The sequence below is a fragment of the Leucoraja erinacea genome, chromosome 36, assembly GCF_028641065.1.
Source record: "Leucoraja erinacea ecotype New England chromosome 36, Leri_hhj_1, whole genome shotgun sequence".
Lineage (NCBI taxonomy): Eukaryota > Metazoa > Chordata > Chondrichthyes > Rajiformes > Rajidae > Leucoraja > Leucoraja erinaceus.
The window spans coordinates 6,417,101-6,441,998 of record NC_073412.1 but is presented as its reverse complement, the minus strand read 5'-3'; the positions used below and the strand labels follow the sequence as shown (position 1 = coordinate 6,441,998).

Here is a 24,898-nt window from a genome sequence, read left to right as displayed (position 1 = left end):
AATGGAGACCATGGAGTTGGGAGTCTGAAGAAGGGTTTCGGCCCGAAACGTTGCCTATTTCCTTCGCTCCATAGATGCTGCTGCACCCGCTGAGTTTCTCCAGCTTTTTTGTGTAACCATGGAGTTGGGATGAGGGAGCGTCCTAAAGCCTCCAGTTTAAATTCCATTTGGAATATTTTGGAGGACCAAGAAACCAAGACAAGAGGGGTGAAAGGATCGCAGTACATAGATCCACCGGTCGTGTGGGGCTCCATCTATGCTCCTCCACCAAGTCACGGTCCATCACACAACGAGACGCTGGTTCGAGGGGGCTGTCCCACTTGGGCGACCTAATCTGCGAGTTCTTGCCCTCGACTCATACTCGCAGCATGGTCGACACGAGGTCGTAGGAGGTCTTTGTAATGGCGCTGTCCCACGGTACGAGTTCATTCCAAGAGCTCTCTCCCGAGTTTGCCCTGATTCGAACTCGGAGATTTACGGTAACGGCCACTCGTCGGTACTCGGGGCTCTCGTGGACATTTTTCAACGTGTTGAAAAATCTTCACGAGTCTTCCCGAGCTTATCTGCCGTTAGCGAGTCTTCCCGAGTACCTGCCGTTAGCGTTACAAGCCGCTAAGAGACGTCCCCGAGCTCCGACGTACCCACTATGTTCATTCTCCGTGCTTCCCACGAGTTTGATTTTTTAAAACTCGGGAGATCTCTTCGAATGAACTCGTACCGTGGGACAGGGCCATTACTCTCCTTCATGCTCGAGAGTAGTCCCCGTGTACTCGAGGCCTCAGCTAGGTTGCAGCATAATTTTCAACATGTTGAAAAATGCTCACGAGTAAAAAAAGGTCGCCATGGAATAAATCGATCCTTTTTTTACTCATAGGTTTAGTCGTAGTAGGTCATAGTAGGTCGGCATGTTAGTCGTAGTTGATCGAGGGTAGTCGAAGGTAGTTGTAGATAGTCTTCATCATAGTCGAAGGGAGGTCGAAGGAGATCTTCAACATGACATTTTTTCAAACTCTCCTCAACTCTTCTAAACATTGCCAATTAGGTCGCCGCAGTGGGACAGCCCCTTTAGGTGGAGTAATCTTATGGTTATCTCAAATTAAGAATATTGACAATTAATTGACACCTCAAAGTGGATACCATGTATAAAATCATGAGAGGAATAGATTGGATAGATGCACACAATCTCTTGCCCAGAGTAGGGGAATCGAGGACCAGAGGACATAGGTTCAAGTTGAAAGGGAAAAGATTTAATAGGAATCCGAGGTGTAACTTTTTCACAAGGGGAGTGGGTGTCTGGAACAAGCTGCCAGAGGAGGTAGTTGAGGCAGGAACTATCCCAACGTTTAAGAAACAGTTGGACAGCTACATAGATAGGACAGGTTTGGAGGGATATGGACCAAGTGCGGGCAGGTGGGACTAGTGTAGCTGGGACATGTTGGCCAGTGTGGGCAAGTTGAGCAGAAGGGCCTGTTTCCACACTGTGTCATTCTATGACTCTATAGGTATTTTCACTGCTGCTTTCTGGTTACACACAACAAAAGCTTTTCACTGTACCTCGGTACACATGACAATACACTATGCTGCTCTGCCTCTTTAGAGTCTTGTTCTCTGGTCGATATTTTAACCGATGGTGATTGGGATCGGCTGACACGACCAACTGAGGATTACCTATCACGGCTCAGCGAGGAATCCACTGAGGTCTTCCGTTTAACCAATGGAGAACAGGTACCAGATCCCTTCCACAGTCCTGCGAGTGATTGGCTGATCGGGGACCAACTAATGGGCGAGACATCCAATGAAAAATATTAAAGCAACTCAAAATCACATCAATCCCCATTTTTCCAAATGCCTTTCATTCAATTGTTATTGGTTTAGTAAAATTTGGTAAAATACGACATAAGGAAGTATTAGTGCATGGGACCCAATGAGTCATAGAGTCGTACCGCGTGGAAACAGCCCCTTCTGCCCATCTTGCCCATGCCGACCAACATGTTCCATCTACACTAGTCCCATCTGCCCATATCCCTCCAAACCTGACCTATCCATGTACCTGTCCAAATGTTTCTTAAAGGTTATGATAGTCCCTGCCTCAAATACCTCCTCCAGCAGCTCGTTCCATACACCCACCACCTTTTGTGTAAAAAAGTTGCAGCTCAAGTTCCTATTAAATCTTTCCCTCCCCCCCCCCCTCACCTGAAACCTATGTATGTCCTCTCGTTCTTGATCCCCTGCTCTGGGTAAAAGAGTCAACGCATCTAGCCCATCTATTCCTGTCTTGATCTTATACACAACGCTATAAGATCATCACACATCAATGCTTTGTCACAGGCAGAGGTGTAAGTTCTGCGGGAGGTGACGAAGGTATGGGATTTTAGGGAGGAAATTCCTGAGCTTGGGATCTTGGCATGGCTACTGCAGCTGGTGTCCTGGATCTGAGGTGGACGATGAGATTGGAATTGGACCATCCATGTCCTCCAAGGATGCTGCCTGACCCGCTGATGCTCCAGCATTCTGAGTTCGTAAGGTCATTCTTTGCCACAGAAGGCTGTGGAGGCCAAGGCAATGGATATTTTTTAACGCAGATAGATTCTTGATTAGCAGAGGTGTCAGGGTTTATGGGGAGAAGCTCAGGAGGGAAAGATAGATCAGCCATGATTGAATGGCGGAGTAGACTTGATGGACCGAATGACCCAATTCTGCTCCTATCGCATGCCCTTACGAACTCAGAAAGCTGGAGCATCAGCGGGTCAGGCAGCATAGGTGGAGACCCGAACATCACCCATTCCTTCTCTCCAGAGATGCTGCCTGTCCTGTTGAGTTACTCCAGCGTTTTGTGTCTATCCAGCTATTACCTGCCACCAGGCTTGGCCCTCTCTTCCTGTGTTCTTATCCTCCCCCAACCACAATCAGTCTGAAGAAAAAGCCTGAGCCGAAACCTTACCTGTCCGTGTTCTCCAGAGATGCTGCCTGACGGGATTGCGCACAGCGTCAACGCTTTTCACTGTACCTCGGTACACATGACAATCAGCTGAACTGAACTGAACTCTGTCTGACTTCCCAGCTTGCCATCACCCCATCGTCTGTGGCCTTCCTTAATCTGTTCGAGGACCACGTTGAACAGCGGATACTGGCCCTGCTGAATCCGCAGGATCGCAAGACGGGTTAGTGCCTCCTCCACGCTGCGTGACTGTTACAGAATGGGGCACCTTCCGCCTATCCTGCCGCTGCTAGCCCTCTGAAAACTCACCAATTTTGCACCAGCCATTTCTCCTGCAGCATAAGGCGGCACGGTGGCGCAGCGGTAGAGTTGCTGCCTCACAGCGCCAGAGACCCAGGTTTGATCCTCACTGCGGGTGCTGTCTGTACGGTGTTTGCACGTTCTCCCTGTGTGTAGGATTTTGCCAGTGCATGGGTTATTGCTGGTGGACACGGACTCAGTTGATGGGGCCGAAGGGCCTCGTTTCCACGCTACATCTCTGAAGTCTAAAATCTTTTAGATCTTGACCCAAGTGCTGTGGGAATGGATCCTTTTCATTCACCCGAGCAGTTCGCATGAAAGCAAGGAAGGGCCAAGACATTGAGAAGATGCGGTGGTGTACATATGAGGCAGCAGCTCCACCCGCTGCGAGTTTCTCACGTTTCTTGATGCTGAATGTCCAGAACAAGGGGTCACAGTCCAGAACAAGGGGTCACAGTTTAAGGATAAGAGGGAAGTCTTTTAGGACCGAAAACATTTTTCACACAGAGAGTGGTGGAATTCTCTGCCACAGAGGGTAGTTGAGGCCACAGTTCACTGGCTATATTTAAGAGGGAGTTAGATGTGGCCCTTGTGGCTAAAGGGATCAGGGGGTATGGAGAGAAGGCAGGTACAGGATACTGAGTCGGATGATCAGCCATGATCATATTGAATGGCGGTGCAGGCTCGAAGGGCCGAATGGCCTACTCCTGCATGAAAGATCTGAAGAAGGGTTTTGGCCCGAAACGTCGCCTATTTTCTTCGCTCCATAGATGCTGCTGCACCCGCTGAGTTTCTCCAGCAATTTTGTGTACCTACTCCTGCACCTAGTTTCTATGTTTCCATGTTTCCATGTTTCAGTCACCTCCCTGCAATACCTGGTCACAACCACTAGATGTGAGCAGAGAGCCACAAATATCAACCTCATCTGCGAATCCATATCTGCCCAGATTGGAACCTCTACAGCGATTGTCAACTTTTCCCTGGGCACTATACCCAGATTAATAACTTTGGAGATACAGCGTGGAAATGCCCTTCTGCCCACATAGTCCACGCTCACCAGTGATCTAGACAGTCGTGATGAAGATAGACATAAAAATCTAGAGTAACTCAGCAGGTCAGACAACATCTCTGTAGAGAAGGAATAGGTGACGTTTCAGGTCGAGACATTTCAGGTCGAGATCATCTTCTTCAGACTGATGGTCAGGGGAAAGGGAAACGAGAGATATAGACGGTGATGTAGAGAGATATAGAACAAATGAATGAAAGATACGCAAAAAAATCACAATGATAAAGGAATCAGGCCATTGTGAGCTGTGGGCTGTGAAAATGTTACATGCGATGAGACTGTGAATGAGTTACAGAGAAGGGTTTTCTGCCGTCAGGTTTTTCCTCGCCCCCGACGCTCCAGAGTCATCGTAAACTCTCCCAGGTTGTCCCACCTCCTTGCCCCCGAGCCGAGGCCTTATTTGCGCTCTCTATAGAAACATAGAAACATAGAAATTAGGTGCAGGAGTAGGCCATTCGGCCCTTTGAGCCTGCACCGCCATTCAATATGATCATGGCTGATCATCCAACTCAGTATCCCGTACCTGCCTTCTCTCCATACCGTCTGATCCCCTTAGCCAGAAGGGCCACATCTAACTCCCTCTTAAATATAGCCAATGAACTGGCCTCAACTACCCTCTGTGGCAGAGAGTTCCAGAGATTCACCACTCTCTGTGTGAAAAAAGTTCTTCTCATCTCGGTTTTAAAGGATTTCCCCCTTATCCTTAAGCTGTGACCCCTTGTCCTGGACTTCCCCAACATCGGGAACAATCTTGAAGGGTTTCGGCCCGAAACGTTGCCTATTTCCTTCGCTCCATAGATGCTGCTGCACCCGCTGAGTTTCTCCAGCTTTTTTGTGTAACCTTCCTGCATCTAGCCTGTTCAACCCCTTAAGAATTTTGTAAGTTTCTATAAGATCCCCTCTCAATCTCCTAAATTCTAGCGAGTATAAACCAAGTCTATCCAGTCTATCTCTGAGACTGTCTCTCGCTGTTGCTGTCTTGCAGTGGTTGCCGTCTACGTGGGGCAGGGCTGGTGCTCGCTAGACCAGGCTTTGAGGACGTCCAAGCCAGGGAGGCAGGAGCTGGTCCAGGTGAGTCTGGTGGTGGCCGGAGTTGGTCAGTCCAGGGCCTCACAACCTCCGCATGTTTACCAAAGTCTACCGCAGAGTGGGAGCCATCTTCTCAGTCTTCTACGCCATAGGTTACCTCCCTCCATCCAAGATACCTCCAATGAGGCTCGCTTCCTACACCAGTATGGCACCTCCACCATTGATCCTCACGGTGGCACAGCGGTAGAGTTGCTGCCTCACAGTGTCGGAGACCCAGGTTCGATCCTGACTCCGGGCGCTGTCTGTATGGCGTTTGTACCTTCTCCCCGTGACCCACGTGGGTTTTCTCCGGGTGCTCCTGATTCCTCTACACTCCAAAGGCGTACAGGCTTGTAGGTTTATTGGCATGGTATAATTGTAAATTGTTCCTAGTGTGTGTAGGATAGTGTTAGTGTGTGGGGATCGCTGGCCAGCGCAGACTCGGTGGGCCGAAGGGCCTGTTTCGACGCAACTAAACCTCTAACAAGACGAGGGTAGTCCATCAAGGCAAGATACCACCACAGTGGAAAGGTACCTCATTTGGAGACCCTCCGACTATCCTCGATCAGACTTTACTGGCTTTACCTTGCACTAAACGTTATTCCCTCACCATGTATCTACACACTGTAAGTGGCTCAATTGTAATCATGTATTGTCTTTCCGCTGACTGGTTAGCACGCAACAAAAGCTTTTCACTGTACCTCGGTAATACTGTGACCTAGACCTGAACTGGGGCACCTCTGTCGAGGCAGATAACTTCCATTGAGAGAGGCAGGTTGTTGACATCAGCCCAGCTCCCTAGGACTGAGGATGTCCTCCCCTCATTGGGAAGCAGCCATTAGCTGTGATCCTGTGACTGCAGGATCCCGATGGGGCTGTCCCACTGTACGAGTTCTCCCGAGTTTCCCCTGATTCGAAATCAGAGAATTACGGTAATGGCCACTCGTCGGTACTCGGGGCTCTCGTGGACATTTTTCAACATGTTGAAAAATCTTCACCAGTCTTCACGAGCTTGCCGCGTTTCCCGAGTACCTGCCGTTAGCGTTACGAGCCGCTAAGAGATGTCCCGAGCTCCGACGTACCCGCTACGTACATTCTACGTGCTTACCACGAGTTTGATTGTTTTTTTAAACTCAGGAGAGCTCTTGAATTACCTCGTACAGTGGGACAGGCCCTTTAGATATCCTGGATGGTCCGAGGACCAGGTGTGGTCTCACTAGGGCTCTGTACAACCGCAGAAGGACCTCTTTGCTCCTTTATTCGATTCCTCTTGTTATAAAGGCCAACATGCCATTCCCTTTCTTCACTGCCTGCTGTACCTGCATGCTTACTTTCATAGACTGATGTACAAGGACCCCCAGATCCCGTTGTACTTCCCCTTTTCCCAACTTGACGCCATTTAGATTGTAATCTGCCTTCCTGTTTTTGCTACCAAAGTGGATAACCTCACATTTATCCACATTAAACCTCATCTGCCATGCATCTGCCCAATTCACCCTGCATTCTCATAGCATCCTCCTCACAGTTCACACTGCCATCCAGCTTTGTGTCATAGAAACATAGAAAATAGGTGCAGGAGTAGGCCATTTGGCCATTCGAGCCTGCACCGCCATTTGATATGATCATGGCTGATCATCCAACTCAGTATCCCATCCCTGCCTTCTCTCCATACCCCCTGATCCCTTTAGCCACTAGGGCCACATCTAACTCCCTCTTAAATATAGCCAATGAACTGTGGCCTCAACTACCTTCTGTGGCAGAGAATTCCACAGATTCACCACTCTCTGTGTAAAAAATGATTTCCTCATCTCGGTCCTAAAAGTCTTCCCTCTTATCCTTAAACTGTGTGACCCCTTGTTCTGGACTTCCCCAACATCGGGAACAATCTTCCTGCATCTAGCCTGTCCAACCCCTTAAGAATTTTGTAAGTTTCTATAAGATCCCCCCTCAATCTTCTGAATTCCAACGTGTACAAGCGCCGAATCTGCAAATTTGTCATCTGTGAACCGTGTCGCGGGCGGTGGGACCCCCTGGTGTAGCGGTGCTGACGGTGTTGCCCCTCCCCCCCCCCCCCAACCCACCCCCGTTCTCAGGTGCGATCGGTCGGGGAGCGGATTGTGCTCTATCTGCTGAACCGGGTGATCTGTGGGAGCAGCGAGCTCCCGGTCGACATCCTCCCATTCCGGGATCATCCCGTCGATGAGTTTGCCAAGATCTTCTGGAAGGACCAAGAAGCTGCCGGGTTTTACACCGTGAAGATGAAAGGTAGACCAAGCGTTTGTTGGCGCTGGGCCTGTACTCACTGGAGTTTAGGAGGATGAGGGGGGGACTTTGAAACTTACCGAATAGCGAAAGGCCTGGATAGAGTGGATGTGGAGAGGATGTTTCCACTAGTGGGAGAGTCTGGGACCAGAGGTCGTATCCTCAGAATTAAAGGACGTTCCTTCAGGAAGGAGATGAGGAGGAATTTCTTCAGTCAGAGGGTGGTGAATCTGTGGAACTCATTGCCACAGGAGGCTGTGGAGGCCACAAGTCAGTGGATATTTTTAAGGCAGGGATGGACTAGTGCAGGTGTCAAGGGTTATGGGGAGAATGGGGTTAGGAGGGAGAGATGGATGGAATTGCGGAGTAGATGGGCTGAATGGCCTAATTCTGCTCCTATCACTTATGACCTGATGGGAGGGAGGGGGGTGAGGTGGATGGTCGGTCATCTTGTTCTTGCTTTGTGCCAGCGAGCCTGTGCTCCACCCACACCAGCCGGTGTTACCAGCTGCCCGTCCTGGACACCATCTTTGTCCGCGAGGGACACCGTGGCCGGGGGCTCGGGCGGGAGATGCTGGAGGACTTCTGCGGCCTGTTTCCCGACGGCGAGGAGGAGCTGGGAATCAGCCGGCCCATCTCAGCGGCCATGTACAGAGGTACGCCAATCACTGGCACAGAGTCTCTAGGCTTTAGACCAAAGATTATAGAGCAGAGCAAGATAGACCACTCCTCCGAATGGACTGACGTGTAGTACGTAACGGAACGTCACGGCCGCCATTTGTGTAAGCCAAACGCCACATCTTGGCTCTTGGTTTCTTGGTCCTTCAAAATATTCCAACTGGAATTTAAACTGGAGGTGGTGAAGGGAGGGCTTAAGCCAGAAAGGGTTATTGGGAAGAAAGAGCTACTTTAAATGTAGTTGCATCTGGTTGGGTAACTATAGTTGGGTGGAGATTATTCCATGCTTTAATTGTGCGGGGGAAAAACGAATTGCTGTACACATCTGTCTTTGTAGCTGGGATCACAAATTGGATCGAATGCCCTTGCCTGCTCCTAATTGGTTTGGGTTTGGTGTAGGTCTTGTAGTCTATGTCGAGCTGACCATTTGACATTTTGTAAAAACAGGTCAAACGGTGAGCTTCACGTGTGTCTTCGGTAGCGGGGATGGACCCTACAGTTCTACAATCTGCTCTTACATCAGGTCACGGGGAAAAGCAAAGATACTTAGAGGCTCCTCTAATGTCTTTGGGGGAAGAGGACATTTCCTCCACTCCTGAGTTGATCCAGGACTGATTCTCAGCCCCCCTGATACAAGATGAAGGCAGCGAGCAATGCTTCTCTAGTATCTTTGGTGGAGGCAGGTTCGATTTTATCATTTAAAAATAAATTGGATAGGTATATGGACGGGAAAGGAATGGAGGGTTATGGTCTGAGTGCAGGTAGATGGGACTAGGGGAGGATAAGTGTTCGGCACGGACTAGAAGGGCTGAGATGGCCTGTTTCCGTGCTGTCATTGTTATATGGTAACTCAGATTTCCGTGCTGTCATTGTTATATGGTAACACAGAACTGTGTTCGGCTGAACACACTGTGGGAACTTCACTCACCCCCCTGCAGGAACTATACATCAGGTGCAACTCCAGAGCAAACAAAATCATGGGAGACCCCTTCCACCCCAGCAACGGACTGTTCCAGCTGCTACGGTCAGGCAAACGCCTCCGTTGCCATGCGGTGAGAACGGAGAGGTTGAGAAGGAGTTTTTCCCAGAGGCAATTCGGACTGTAAACGCCTATCTCACCAGGGACTAACTCTACAGAACGTTTTTCCTTCCATTATTTATTATGTAAAAGAATATGTGTGTTATGATTGTGTTTATAATTTGTTTGGTTGTTTTGTTGTTTGTCTTTTGCACAAAAGTCCGCGAGCATTGCCACTTTCATTTCACTGCACATCTCGTATGTGTATGTGACAAATAAACTTGGCTTGACTTGACTTGACTCAACAGGACAGGCAGCATCTCCGGAGAGAAGGAGGGGGTGAAGTCTTGGATCGAGACCTCCTGGCCTGAAACGTCACCTGTTTCTCGTCCCCAGAGATGGTGCCTGACCCGCTGAGTTTCAGGTCGAGACCCTTCCACAGCCCTGGACTCAGCTCTTTCTCCCTCTCAGTTTGCCACAGGTATCTGCAGTCTCGACCTGAAGACCAGAATCGCCTGTGGGAGGTGGAGGCTCCAGGAGACTGGAGCCAAAGGCAGAATGTCTGGTTATTGATCCAAATGGGAGACATACCCTCGGCTGGTGAGTCCTCAATTAGTCTGAAGAAGGGTTTTGGCCCGAAACGTTGCCCATTTCCCACGCACCCTAGATGCTGCTGCACCCGCTGAGTTTCTCCAGCATTCTACCCTCACTTAGTTCAGTTTGGAGATACGGTGTAGAAACAGGCCCTTCGGCCCACCGAGTCCGTGCCGACCCGCGATCAGCCTGTACACAATTGGGACAATTTACAGCTTTCGATGCCAATTATCCTAAATTTAAATTCAACTAAATTTAGTCTTTAGTTTTAGAGGTACAACGTGGAAACAGGCCCTTCGGCCCACCGAGTCCGTGCCGACCAGCGATGCCCGCACACTAATACTATCCCACACGTACTAGGGACAATTTACATTTATACCAAGACAATTAACCTATAAACCTGTAACCGTACGCCTTCGGAGTGTGGGATGAAACTGGAGCTTCCTGGAAGTCACGGGGAGAACGTACAAACTCCGTACAGACAGCACCCATGGTCAGGATCGAACCTGGGTCTTTGGCGCTGTGAGGCAGCAACTCTACTGCTGTGCCACTGTGCCTTTTAACATAGAAACATAGAAAATAGGTGCAGGAGTAGGCCATTCGGCCCTTCGAGCCTCCATTCACCACCATTCAATATGATCATGGCTGATCATCCAACTCAGTATCCTGTACCTGCCTTCTCTCCATACCCCCTGATCCCTTTAGTCACATCTAACTCCCTCTTAACTATAGCCAATGAACTGTGGCCTCAACTACCTTCTGTGGCAGAGAATTCCACAGATTACTCCAGCACTTTGTGTGTCTTTTTTTGTAAACTGGTTCCTGGCAGAGAACGTAACTTGTTTTTTATTTTGCTAACGTTGCAGACTCTTCGGCCCATCCGGGTAGCACCTGAGAGGGTCAAAGGGCAAGGAGGGGAATGTCGGAGTGAAAGAATGGTGGAACCACGACCCGGAAGGTGTTGCTGAGGGAGGTGGTGGTGGAGGCAGATAGGACCGTCACATCCAAGAGACTTTTGGATAGTTACATGGATATGCAGGGAATGGAGGGATATGGATCGCTTGCAGGCAGAGTTAATCTTGGCATCATGTACATTGTGGACCGAAGGGCCTGTCCCTGTACTGTACTGCACAGGGTGGTGAATCTGTGGGATTCTTTGTCACAGAAGGCTGTGGAGGCCAAGTCAGTGGCAGAGATTATGGGCAGATAGATTCTCGATTAGTTCAGGTGTCAGAGGTTATGGGGAGAAGGCAAGAGGATGGGGTTAGGAGGGAGAGATAGATCAGCCATGATTGAATGGCGGGAGTAGACCTGATGGGCCGAATGGCCTAATTCTACTCCTATTCCATATGACCCCACTGACCTGTGACGGGGGAAGGTGCAGAGAGACCATCTGGGGGAGGTTCCTGATGGAAACATCTATGAGACATCCCATTGAAGTTGTATTGTCCAGCATGTAGCCCTAGTCACTGAGTGCAGGCAACACATCACCTCAACCGAGAGTCGCCAACTCTCCCGCTCCCAAATAAGGGACAAAAGGTCAAAATATTCCCGAAGGCAATTCGTTGACCGACTGGGCCGTGGCTGGGCGGGTGAATGATGAGTTGGCCCCGGGTGCTGGACTGTACATAAAGCCCAGCGGGGGCGGGCCAGCTGAGGAGTTTTGGCCCGGGGGCCACGTGCAAAGTTCGGCGCCCCGTCCAACTCGTGAACGGCCGTGAGACGGAGGGGTGGTGGTGGTGTCGGCGGTGAGCGAAGGTCCGAAGGTCGGACAGCTGACCGGGCTTCCGACCGACCGACGGGGCCACGGGCGAGGTGCTGCTGCTGCTGCTGCACTCCACGGGCTGCACTACGTCGGGACGGGTGAGGCAGGGGCCGGACGTGGACAGTAGCAGCAGTCAAATACGGGACAAGGGCAGTCAAACCAATATACGGGATGTCCCGGCTAATACAGGACAGTTGGCAACCCTACCTCAACCCCCCATTGCATCTCTGCTTCATTCTCCACCTAATGCTGCCTTCGTATCTCCTGCAAGTGGCTTTGCCTCAATTTTTATTTGATCGTGCTATCGTTGGACTTTTCGAGTCTAAATTAAAGTTGCTAATTCCGGACTTGAAGTAGTTAGTCTGTAGACTTCAGAGGCACAACGCAGAAACATGCCCTTCGGCCCACCGAGCCCGCTCCGACCAGCGATTACCCCGTAACACTATCCCACACACACACACACACACACACACACACACACACACACACACACACACACACACACACACACACACACACACACACACACACCACACACACACACACACACACACACACACACACACACACACACACACACACACACACACACACACACACACACACACACACACACGCACACACACACACACACACACACACACACACACACACACACACACACACACACACACACACACACACACACACACACACACACACACACACACACACACACACACACACACACACACACACACACACACACACGCACACACTGGGGACAATTTACAATTTCTACCGAAGCCAATTGACCTCACAAACCTGCCAGTCTTTGGAGCGTGGGAGGAAACCTGAGCACCCGGAGAAAACCCACACGGTCACGGGGAGAACGTGCAAACTCCGTACAGACAGCACCCGTAGTCGGGATCGAACCGGGTCTCTGGCGCTGTGAGGAACAACTCTACCGCTGTGCCATCGTGACGCCTCTCATAATCCTGTGCTTTCTTTCCCTTCACCCTCACCTTCACCTCCCCTATCCACCACCACAATCATTCTCAGGGACCACAGCGGGGGAAGCAGTGGCAGTGACAAGCTGTGTATCGATGCTGTGTGACTCTAGCGAGTGCAACGGGTAACTTCTCGTTGGGAGATTGTTGGGATAGCTTCTTGCGAGGAGCCTGCAGAGGGAAGTGTCTACCAGCGGAGGGCAGCGTTGGACAGCCTTCAGCTCCAGCAGAGGAGGCAGAGATGAAATGCTGGTGTAACTCAGCGGGACAGGCAGCATCTCTGGAGAGAAGGAATGGGGTTCGAGACCTGGCAACTGCAGGTCCTTTGGCCCAATTTACACTTTACTGAAGCACTTGACCTACAAACCTGCACGTCTTTGGAGTGTGGGAGCAGGTGAGCTGACCTGGGTGTTTTACCCAGACCTGGGGCAAATCTGTAGCACCCAGGTCACAAAACACGGGGGAAATCCTAGTCCCCCCATGTTTTGAGAGGTGGGGGACTATCCCACACCCCCCTCTCAAATTCCCCCCCCCCCCAGGATTTCTGCCCATGGAGAGTGTTTGATTGTCATAAGTCCCAGATAGAACAATGCCATTCTTACTTGCAGCAGCACAACACAACACTATATATAATAATATAATATAATACACGAGAGAGTCAGAAGAAGAAGAACATCGGTGCAGTGTGTATATACACATATACATGGATATACGCATATCAACTGGAGCGTGGAGGCTCCGGGCCCAGTGCACAGAGTCCAGGCTCCAGATGCTGCTGCACCCGCTGAGTTTCTCCAGCATTTTTGTGGACCTACGCATATCAAAGGCTCATTTATTGCCACATACACCAGTTGGTGTGGTGAAATTCCAGTTGCCATTGCAGGAAGCACATTAATAAGAATACAACATAACATTAAAGAGGAATTTCACATTAAACATAAAAACATCCCCCCACCCCATAATGGTTCCCACAGTGGGGGAAGGCACAAAGTCCAGTCCTCATCATTTGTCCACCCGTAGTCGGGCCTATTGAAGCCTCCGCAGTTGCCGATGTTTCAGGCCCTCTCGCCGGGTGATGGTGCTCCGGCGTCGGGAGAACTCTCTCAGCGGCTTGGGATACCTGGAACGGCCGCTTCCTTGCCGGAGACCGCGGCTCCCGAAGCCAATAGGCCGCGTTGGTCGGAGATATGGATATACACACACACACGCACGCACAATATGGACACACGCACACACACACAATATGGACACACGCACACACACACAATATGGACACACGCACACACACACACACAATATGGATACACACACACACATATGGACACACACACACACACACACAATATACACACACACACACACACACACACACACACACACATACACACACACACACACACACACATGGACACACACACACACAATATGGATACACACACACACATATGGACACACACACACACACACACACATACGCACACATACACACAATATACACACACACACACACACGCACACACACACACAATATGGAAACACACACAAACACACACACAATATGGATACACACACACACACACACACACATACGCACACACACACACACATCAACACATACACACACCCACACACCTACACACACACACACACACACACACACACACACACACACACACACATACACACACACACACACACACACACACACAATATGGACACACACACACACACACACACACACACACACACACACACACACACACAATATGGACACACACACACACATGGAGACACACACATACACACACACACACACATACACACACACATACACACACACACACAATATGGATACACACACAATATGGATACACACACACACACACACACACAATATGGATACACACACACACACACACACACACACAATATGGATACACACATACACACACACACAAAGACATACAAACTAACAACTATAGTGCAAAAAGACAGCTGTTATCCGTCAACTGAACCATCCTGACTGTCACCAACTAGACAGCGGTCTTGACCTTCCGTCTACTTGATGAGAGACCCTCAATCTATCTTTAATCAGACTTTATCTTGCACTAAACGTTATATCCCGTGCCTACACTGTGGATGGCTTGATTATAATCATGTGTTGTCTTCTCGTTGACTGGGTAGCTCACGACAAAAAGCTTTTCACGGCTCCGCGGTCCACGTGACCATGATAAACTACGCAAGGAATTGGAGATGCCAGAATCTGGTACAAGACACTTGGTGCTGGAGGGACTGTGCGGGTCGGGCAGCATCTGTGGGGTGAATGGACAGATGACATTTCGGGTGTGGACCCTTCTTCTGAGTCGGGCTGAAGGGCCCATTTCCACACTGTATGACTATGCGAGTTGTTCGGTTTCATGGTTGTGACGGTGGCGCAGCGGTAGAGTTGCTGCCTCACAGCGCCAGCGACCCGGGTTCAATCCTGACAATGCGGGCGCTGTCTGTGTGGAGTTTGCACGTTCTCCCCGTGACCTGCGTGGGTTTTCTCCAGGATCTCCAGTTTCCTCCCACACTCCAAAGACGTGCGGGTTTGTAGGTTCATTGGCTTGGTATAATTGTAAAATTGTTCCTGGTGTGTGTAGGATAGTGTTAGTGTGCGGGGATCGGACTGGGTGGGCTGATGGGCAGTGTTTCACTGCCATAGAGAGGGAGTACAGAGAAGGTTCGCCAGACTGATTCCTCGGATGTCAGGACTTTCATATGAAGAAAGACTGGATAGACTCGGCTTGTACTCGCTAGAATTTAGAAGATTGAGGGGGGATCTTATAGAAAATTACAAAATTCTTAAGGGGTTGTACAGGCTAGATGCAGGAAGATTGTTCCCGATGTTGGGCAAGTCCAGAACAAGGGGTCACAGTTTAAGGATAAGGAGGAAATCTTTTAGGACTGAGGTGAGATGAGAAAAACATTTTTTCTCACACACAGAGAGTAGTGAATCTGTGGAATTCTCTGCCACAGAAGGTAGTTGAGGCCACAGTTCATTGGCTATATTTAAGAGGGAGTTAGATGTGGCCCTTGTGGCTAAAGGGATCAGGGGGTCTGGAGAGAAGGCAGGGATGGGATACTGAGTTGGATGATCAGCCATGATCATATTGAATGGCGGTGCAGGCTCGAAGGGCCGAATGGCCTCTACTCCTGCACCTATTGTCTATGTTTCTATGTTTCCGCGTTGTATCTTGAAAACTAAACAGTTCTGGAGCCACAGTAATGAGCACATCACCGCTGGGCATAGATCGGTGACGGTAACAAAGCCATCTACAGCCCAGGCACCAGGGAGCTCTTCCCGCAGATTGATGGCTTGACAGAACGGCTCCAATAACCTGTCTGAGAGAGGGGCCATGTCTATGACTGGCCTCCACAACAACACACACCATGTATCAATTACACCCCAGGGCTAAATTAACAAAATCAGCAAAGCTTTCGCCCACTTTGAAGAGCACTCCAGTAATGGTCTCTGGTGGGTGATAGCATCTGCAGAACCTGCGATGACTGCTATCGGAGTAAATTAAACAGGCTGTCTGCTTGCATTCCTGGCTGCAACAGGCTCAGTGTTGAACCTGCGTAACAACACCTTGTTGCATGAATAACTGAGCAGGAAAAGGAACTGCAGATGCTGGTTTACACCGAAGACAGACACAAAATGCTGGAGTAACTCAGCGGGACAGGCGACATCTCTGGAGAAAAGGAATGGGTGACTGAACTGCGATCCACCGCGATGGTGAATCTCGGACTATCCTTGATCGGAATTTGCTGGCTTCATCTTGTGCTAAACGTTATTCCCTTATGCCCCTGTCTGTCCCACTTCGGAAACCAGAACGGGAACCTCTGGAGACTTTGCACCCCCACCCAAAATTTCCATGCGGTTCCCGGAGGTTTTCTGTCAGTCTCCCGACCTGCTTCCACTACCCGCAACCACCTGCAACCTCCGGCAACCACCTGCAACCTCCGGGAACCGCACGGGAACCTCGGTTGGGGCGCAAAGTCTCCAGAGGTTTCCGTCCAGGTTTCCCAAGTGGGACAGACAGGGGCATAATCATGTATCGGTACAGTGTCAACGTCTCGATTGTAATCATGTGGTGTCTCACCGCTGACTGGATAGCACGCAACAGAAGCTTTTCACTGTAACCCGGGTCACGTGGGAATAAACTAAACTGAACAGTCTTCAGATTGAGAGGGCCGGGGAGAGGGAGACTAGAGATGTGAAGAGGTTCGATGGTGGCGTCTCTGTTCATCCGTGCCGGCTCTGATTTTGTCTGCACCTTTTCATATCTCGTTTCTCGGAAAGATGGTCAAGGGTGGACAAAAATGCTGGAGAAACTCAGCGGGTGCTGCAGCATCTATGGAGCGAAGGAAATAGGCAACGTTTCGGGACGAAATCCAAAGGAAATAGGCAACGTTTCGGGTCGAAACCCAAAGGAAATAGGCAACGTTTCGGGTCGAAACCCGAAGGGTTTCGGGACGAAACGTTGTCTATTTCCTTCGCTCCATAGATGCTGCTGCACCCGCTGAGTTTCACCAGCACGTTTGTCTACACTCACCAAGAATGGTACGAAACGTTGCCTATTTCCTTCGCTCCATAGATGCTGCTGCACCCGCTGAGTTTCTCCAGCATTTTTGTCTACCTTCGATGTTCCTCCTTCTTAAACAAAGATTGTTAAGGGCTTGGACACGCTAGAGGGCAGGAAACATGTTCCCGATGTTGGGGGGAGTCCAGAACCAGGGGCCACACACACAGTTTAAGAATAAGGAGTAAGCCATTTAGAACGGAGACGAGGAAAGACTTTTTCTCACAGAGAGTGGTGAGTCTGTGGAATTCTCTGCCTCGGAGGGCGGTGGAGGCCGGTTCTCTGGATACTTTCAAGAGAGAGCTAGATAGGGCTCTTAAAAATAGCGGAGTCAGGAGATATGGGGGAGAAGGCAGGAACGGGATACTGATTTGGGATGATCAGCCATGATCACATTGAATGGCGGTGCTGGCTCGAAGGGCCGAATGGCCTACTCCTGCACCTATTGTCTATTGTCTATTGACACACACACTCAATAAATAAACAAATATAGTGCAATAATAGTAATAGTTTGTTGCAGTTCAGAGGTTATTTGTTGTCGAGTTTAATAGCCTGATTGCTGTGATGCGTATTTTGCCTTCCATCACAGCGAGGAGGAGATAGAAACCTAGAAACATAGAAATTAGGTACAGGAGTAGGCCATTCGGCCCTTCGAGCCTGCACCGCCATTCAATATGATCATGGCTGACCATCCAACTCAGTATCCCGTACCTGCCTTCTCTCCATACCCTCTGATCCCCTTAGCCACAAGGGCCACATCTAACTCCCTCTTAAATATAGCCAATGAACTGGCCTCGACTACCCTCTGCGGCAGAGAGTTCCAGAGATTCACCACTCTCTGTGTGAAAAAAGTTCTTCTCATCTCGGTTTTAAAGGATTTCCCCCTTATCCTTTAGCTGTGACCCCTTGTCCTGGACTTCCCCAACATCGGGAGCAATCTTCCTGCATCTAGCCTGTCCAACCCCTTAAGAATGTTGTAAGTTTCTATAAGATCCCCTCTCAATCTCCTAAATTCTAGAGAGTATAAACCAAGTCTATCTTCATAAGACAGTCCTGACATCCCAGGAATCAGTCTGGTGAACCTTCTCTGCACTCCCTCTATGGCAATAATGTCCTTCCTCAGATTTGGAGACCAAAACTGTACGCAATACTCCAGGTGTGGTCTCACCAAGACCCTGTACAACTGCAGTAGAACCTCTCTGCTCCTATACTCAAATCCTTTTGCTATGAAAGCTAACATACCATTCGCTGGGTGCGCTGGGATGGATGTCTGTGTAAATTGTGTTGTGTCTTTGTGTATGTATGACTGCAACAACAAAATTGTATTGTATTGTGGGGAAGTAGCTGTTCCTGACCCTGGGCGTTACAGTTTAGGCTCCTGTACCTTCTTCCCGAAGGTAGTGGTGAAAATGAGCGTGAGGCCAGGATAGTGCGGGCCTCGGATGATGTTGATTGATGGTCTGCATGGACTCGGTGGGCCGAAGGGCCTGTTTCCATGCTGTATCTTTGAATCAATTCAATCAACTATCTCTTCCCCCAGCTGGTATCAACTGGCAGATCTGATTAAGAGTATTGAGCTGTCGTATATCCCCAGGAACGGAACGGTGAGATTCTTATTAGCAGGCTTGTAAATGCAAAAGCACACAGAAAAATATACAATAATCAATAACGCACTCTATCAATAACTGTAACACAAGGTAACATTAATAGTTCAAGACTCACAAGTCGGTAGTGCAGCCAAAGACACAGTCCATGGGGCGATCATACAGTCGCCCCAGAAGCAAGGAACTGCAGATGCTGTTTTACCGGGGAGGAAAAGACACAAAGTGCTGGAGTAACTCGGCGGGCCAGCCTGCCATCCCTGGAGAACATGGATAGTTGACGTTTCAGGTCAGGACCTGAAAGGGGTTGGACAGGCTAGATGCAGGATATGAAGAAAGACTGGATAGACTCGGTTTGTACTCACTAGAATTTAGAAGATTGAGGGGGGATCTTATAGAAACTTACAAAATTCTTAAGGGGTTGGACAGGCTAGATGCAGGAAGATTATTCCCGGTGTTGGGGAAGTCCAGAACAAGGGGTCACACAGTTTAAGGATAAGGGGGAAATCTTTTAGGACTGAGGTGAGATGAGAAAAACATTTTTTCTCACACACAGAGAGTGGTGAATCTGTGGAATTCTCTGCCACAGAAGGTAATTGAGGCCACAGTTCATTGGCTATATTTAAGAGGGAGTTAGATGTGGCCCTTGTGGCTAAAGGGATCAGGGGGTATGGAGAGAAGGCAGGGATGGGATACTGAGTTGGATGATCAGCCATGATCATATTGAATGGCGGTGCAGGCTCGCAGGGCCGAATGGCCTACTCCTGCACCTATTTTCTAGGAAAATCGAAGTGCTGGAGAAACTCAGCGGGTGCAGCAGCATCTATGGAGCGAAGGAAATAGGCAACTTTTCGTCCCGAAACCCTTCGGGTTTCGACCCGAAACGTTGCCTATTTCCTTTCCTACTGAGTTGGATGATCAGCCATGATCATATTGATTGGCGGTGCAGGCTCGAAGGGCCGAATGGCCTACTCCTGCACCTATGTTCTATGTTTTTATGTTTCTATGTAATGTAACTGTTTACGAATGTATGTGACATTTGTTCAGATAATTGGGTAATTTTCTAGTATGCTGGTGGGTTTGTCTGGTATTATCTGGTATTTTTAAATTGTATATATTATTTTTTCAATTATTGATCACATTTATATTTGTTTTTGAACAAAAATGCAGCGTCTCCTAGCCAGACCCCTTCTCTGTAATTAGCTCAATCGAAACATCATATAAAATCCCAGCAGGAGATTCCTTTCAACTGAAAAGAGACACAAAATGCTGGGGTAACTCAGTGGGTCAGGCAGCATCTCCCGAGAGAAGGAATAGGTGAGGTCTCAGAACGAATGTAAGCATGCAGGTACAGCAGGCAGTGAAGAAAGCGAATGGCATGTTGGCCTTTATAACAAGAGGAATCGAATATAGCAGCAAAGTGGTCCTTCTGCAGTTGTACAGAGCCCTAGTGAGACCACACCTGGAGTATTGTGTGCAGTTTTGGTCCCCTAATTTGAGGAAGGACATTCTTGCTATTGAGGGAGTGCAGCGTAGGTTTACAAGGTTAATTCCCGGGATGGCGGGACTGTCATATGCTGAGAAAATGGAGCAGCTGGGCTTGTACACTCTGGAGTTTAGAAGGATGAGAGGATATCTCATTGAAACATATAAGATTGTTAAGGGCTTGGACACGCTAGAGGCAGGAAACATGTTCCCGATGTTGGGGGAGTCCAGAAACAGGAGCCACAGTTTAAGAATAAGGGGTAAGCCATTTAGAACAGAGACGAGGAAACACTTTTTCTCACAGAGAGTGGTGAGTCTGTGGAATTCTCTGCCTCAGAGGGCGGTGGAGGCAGGATCTCTGGATGCTTTCAAGAGAGAGCTGGATAGGGCTCTTAAAGATAGCGGAGTCAGGGGATATGGGGAGAAGGCAGGAACGGGGTACTGATTGGGGATGATCAGCCATGATCATATTGAATGGCGGTGCAGGCTCGAAGGGCCGAATGGCCTCCTCCTGCACCTATTGTCTATTGTCTATTGTCTATTGAGACCTCCTGACCTGAAACATCACCTGTTCCTCTACTCCAGAGATGGCGGCCTGACCCGCTGAGTTACTCCAGCATTTTGCGTTCATCTTCGGTGTAAACCAGCATCTGCAGTTCCTTCCTGCGCACTTCCTTTCCATGGAGATCGTAACTCAAAAGGCCGTGTGGCTGTTTGCAACAAGTTTCCAACTTCACCAGAGGAGTCTATTGTACCTGCACAGGTGAGAGGTACGCAGGTGTGACGAAAATCTTGCTTGCAGGAGCATCATGGGCGCGGAGACTCAGATATATACAATGATGTGAGGCAGAGATAGGGTAGACATTCAGAACCTTTTTGTCCAACACCAGAGGGAATAGCAACAAGGTGAGAGGAGCAAAGTCTTGTGGAGCTGTGCGGGGCAAGTTTTTTTTACACACAGAAGGTAGTGGTGGAGGCAGATTGTGACACTTGAGGCTTTTAGATAGGCACATGGACGTGTAGGGAATATGGATAATCTACACTATTAAATTGGCGTGATGTTTGGCACAAACATTGTGGGCTGAAGGGCTTGCTCCTGTGGGGTAAGATCTATAAGATCAGCCCTCAGCCTCTTGCGCTCCAAGGAATAGAGTCCCAGCTTGCTCAAGCCTTCCTTTCAAATTACATTGGGGCAGTTATATGGAGAGGATGGGCTTAGAGAGATATGGGACAGATCTAGCCAAGTGGGACTATCTCACTGCTTAGCTTAAGGAGGCACGGTGGCACAACGGTAGAGTTGCTGCCTCACAGCGCCAGAGTCCCAGGTTCAATCCTGACCTCGGGTGCTGTCTGTTTGGAGTTTGCACGTTCTGCTCCTGTGACCGCTGGCTTTTCTCTGGGTGCTCTGGCTTCCTCCCACGTTTGAAGGATGTGCGGGTTTGTAGGTTAAATGGCCTCTTGTAAATTGCCCCCTAGTGTGTAGGATAGAACTAGTGGTGTGTACGGATGATGGATAGTCGGCGTGGACTCGGTGGGCCGAAGGGCCTGTTTCTCAGCTGTAACTTTAAACTGGGAACTCATTGGGAAAATTGGTGGAAGACACTCAACGAGTCAGGCAGCCTCTGTGGGGGTGGAAACTGTTATAACTTCAGCGGTCCCAAATGACAGAACTGAGATAGATGGAGTGGTACACCAACTCAGTTGAGTTTATTGTCTCATGTACCGAGGTACAGTGAAAAGCTTTTGTTGCGTACTAACCAGTCAGCGGAAAGACCATACATGCTTACATGAGTTGACGTGGATAAGCCTTTTCAATTTAGGGTAGAGGAGAATCAAACAAGAGGACATGATTTGAGAATTAAGGGACAGAAGTTTAGGGGTAACATGAGGGGGAACTTCTTCACATAGAAACATAGAAATTAGGTGCAGGAGTAGGCCATTCGGCCCTTCGAGCCTGCACCGCCATTCAATATGATCATGGCTGATCATCCAACTCAGTATCCCGTACCTGCCTTCTCTCCTTTCCCCCTGATCCCCTTAGCCACAAGGGCCACATCTAACTCCCTCTTAAATATAGCCAATGAACTGGCCTCAACTACCCTCTGTGGCAGAGAGTTCCAGAGATTCACCACTCTCTGTGTGAAAAAAGTTCTTCTCATCTCGGTTTTAAAGGATTTCCCCCTTATCCTTAAGCTGTGACCCCTTGTCCTGGACTTCCCTAACATCGGGAACAATCTTCCTGCATCTAGCCTGTCCAACCCCTTAAGAATTTTGTAAGTTTCTATAAGATCCCCTCTCAATCTCCTAAATTCTAGAGAGTATAAACCAAGTCTATCCAGTCTTTCTTCATAAGACAGTCCTGACATGGTAGCTGAGTGGAATGAGCTTCCAGTGGAAGTGGTGGAGGCAGGTTCGATTTTATCATTTAAAAATAAATTGGATAGGTATATGGACAGGAAAGGAATGGAGGGTTATGGTGTGAGTGCAGGTAGATGGGACTAGGGGAGAGTAAGTGTTCGGCACGGACTAGAAGGGTCGAGATGGCCTGTTTCCGTGTTGTAATTGTTATATGGTTACAAACGAGTCATTCACGGTGTACAGACACATGATAAGAGAATGATGTTTAGTGCAAGGTAAAGTCAGCAAAGTCCGATCAAAGATCAGTCCCGAGGGTCACTGATGATGTACATCAGTTGTGATCAACTCGAACTACAGATGCTGGTTTACACCGAATATAGACACAAAATGCTGGAGTAACTCAGGTGAAGAAGGATCTCGACCTGAAACGTGAAACGCCACCCATTCCATCTCTCCAGAGATGCTGCTGCCTGTCCCGCTGAGTTACTCCAGCATTTTGTGTCGATCTAATGGAAAGGTTTGAGGGAGTGACAGTCCTCGCTTGGGGAGTTCCTGCAGACAGACGTTATTTGGCATCAGGACAAACACTAACCCATCACGGATCCTAGGTTCTGACGGCTGCTTTTGATCGACAGAAACACAAAATGTTTTTTCAGAAATATTTAGCACCTCGCAGACTGCTCGGGGGAAGGAACGGCAGCTGGGATGCCAGAAGATTGATGGTCTGTTAAACTGTTGTCTCTTTTTCTGCACCGAACCAAACTGATGGTTCCTTTCCTCTTCCCACTGGGTAACCAGTTTTCATAGAAACATAGAAAGTAGGCCATTCGGCCCTTCGAGCCTGCACCGCCATTCAATATGATCATGGCTGATCATCCAACTCAGTATCCCGTCCCTGCCTTCTCTCCACACCCCCTGATCCCTTTAGCCACAAGGGCCACATCTAACTCCCTCTTAAATATAGCCAATGAACTGTGTGGCCTCAACTACCTTCTGTGGCAGAGAATTCCACAGATTCACCACTCTCTGTGTGTGAGAAAAAATGTTTTTCTCATCTCACCTCAGTCCTAAAAGATTTCCCCCTTATCCTTAAACTGTGTGACCCCTTGTTCTGGACTTCCCCAACATCGGGACCAATCTTCCTGCATCTAGCCTGTCCAAACCCCTTAAGAATTTTGTAAGTTTCTATAAGAAGTTTGTAAGTTTCCGCACAAGGAGCTGTCTTACGACGGCGTATGTGAGCTCCAGCAGTCTTGCACGTGGCCCGGACAAGCTGGTCATCCGCGGGTCATGGCGCCAGGCGGAAGAGCTGCCAGCTAGCCCCGTATCCGGGGTTTACGTCCACGCCTGGGTGGTGTTAGAGAGGGTCTACGCACTGTCCACGGGCGCCCTGGGGAATTCCGGGACTGCTATACACCGCGGGGGGAGGAACGCATCTTCACTAAGGATGGGGAAATAGTCATTTTAGAATATTTGGTTTGCTTGTATTGTGGGAGTCATGTCGCCTGTATGCTCTAGGTGTCAGCTGATCTACATCGGTGAGACCAAGCGTAGGCTTGGCGATTGCTTCGCCCAACACCTCCGCTCGGTCCGCAATAACCAACCTGATCTTCCGGTGGCTCAGCACTTCAACTCCCCCTCCCATTCCGAATCTGACCTTTCTGTCCTGGGCCTCCTCCATGGCCTGAGTGAGTCCCACCGTAAATTGGAGGAGCAGCACCTCATATTTAGCTTGGGTAGTCTGCACCCCAGCGGCATGAACATTGACTTCTCTAATTTACGGTAGCCCCTTGATGTCTCCTCCCCTTCTCAGCTCTCCCTCAGCCATCCTCTTCCTTTCTCCTTTCTTCTTCCGTCTGAAGAAGGGTTTCGGCCCGAAACGTTGCCTATTTCCTTCGCTCCATAGATGCTGCTGCACCCGCTGAGTTTCTCCAGCATTTTTGTCTACCTTCGATTTTCCAGCATCTGCAGTTCCTCCTTAAACAGCTTTGTAGGTTAATTGGTTTGGTAAATCTGTAAATCATCCCTCGTGTGTGTGTGTGTGTGTGTGTAGGATGGTGTCAGTGTGCGGGGATCGCTGGACCGGTGCGGACTCGGTGGGCCGAAGGGCCTGTTTCCGTGCTGTATCTCTAAACTAAGCCAGACCACCTC

The 24,898-nt window shown here is 49.3% G+C and overlaps 1 protein-coding gene across 3 annotated transcripts in view; it reads left to right on the top strand.

Annotated features, from left to right (window-relative positions):
• Window positions 1-24,898, top strand: part of fam169b (family with sequence similarity 169 member B) — a 52,031-nt gene that overhangs the window by 1,649 nt on the left and 25,484 nt on the right. Inside the window, exons 2-8 of one of the 3 annotated variants that reach the window (XM_055662562.1) lie at window positions 1,598-1,725; window positions 3,062-3,161; window positions 5,290-5,375; window positions 7,466-7,637; window positions 8,105-8,290; window positions 9,802-9,930; window positions 10,791-11,808. In XM_055662562.1, coding sequence (XP_055518537.1) covers window positions 1,598-1,725; window positions 3,062-3,161; window positions 5,290-5,375; window positions 7,466-7,637; window positions 8,105-8,290; window positions 9,802-9,930; window positions 10,791-10,819 — 830 coding nt within the window. In that variant the 3' untranslated portion in view covers window positions 10,820-11,808. Of the gene's footprint in view, window positions 1-1,597; window positions 1,726-3,061; window positions 3,162-5,289; window positions 5,376-7,465; window positions 7,638-8,104; window positions 8,291-9,801; window positions 9,931-10,790; window positions 11,809-24,898 lie in introns of those variants that run through there. The other 2 variants (XM_055662561.1, XM_055662563.1) reach the window with 2 other exon arrangements.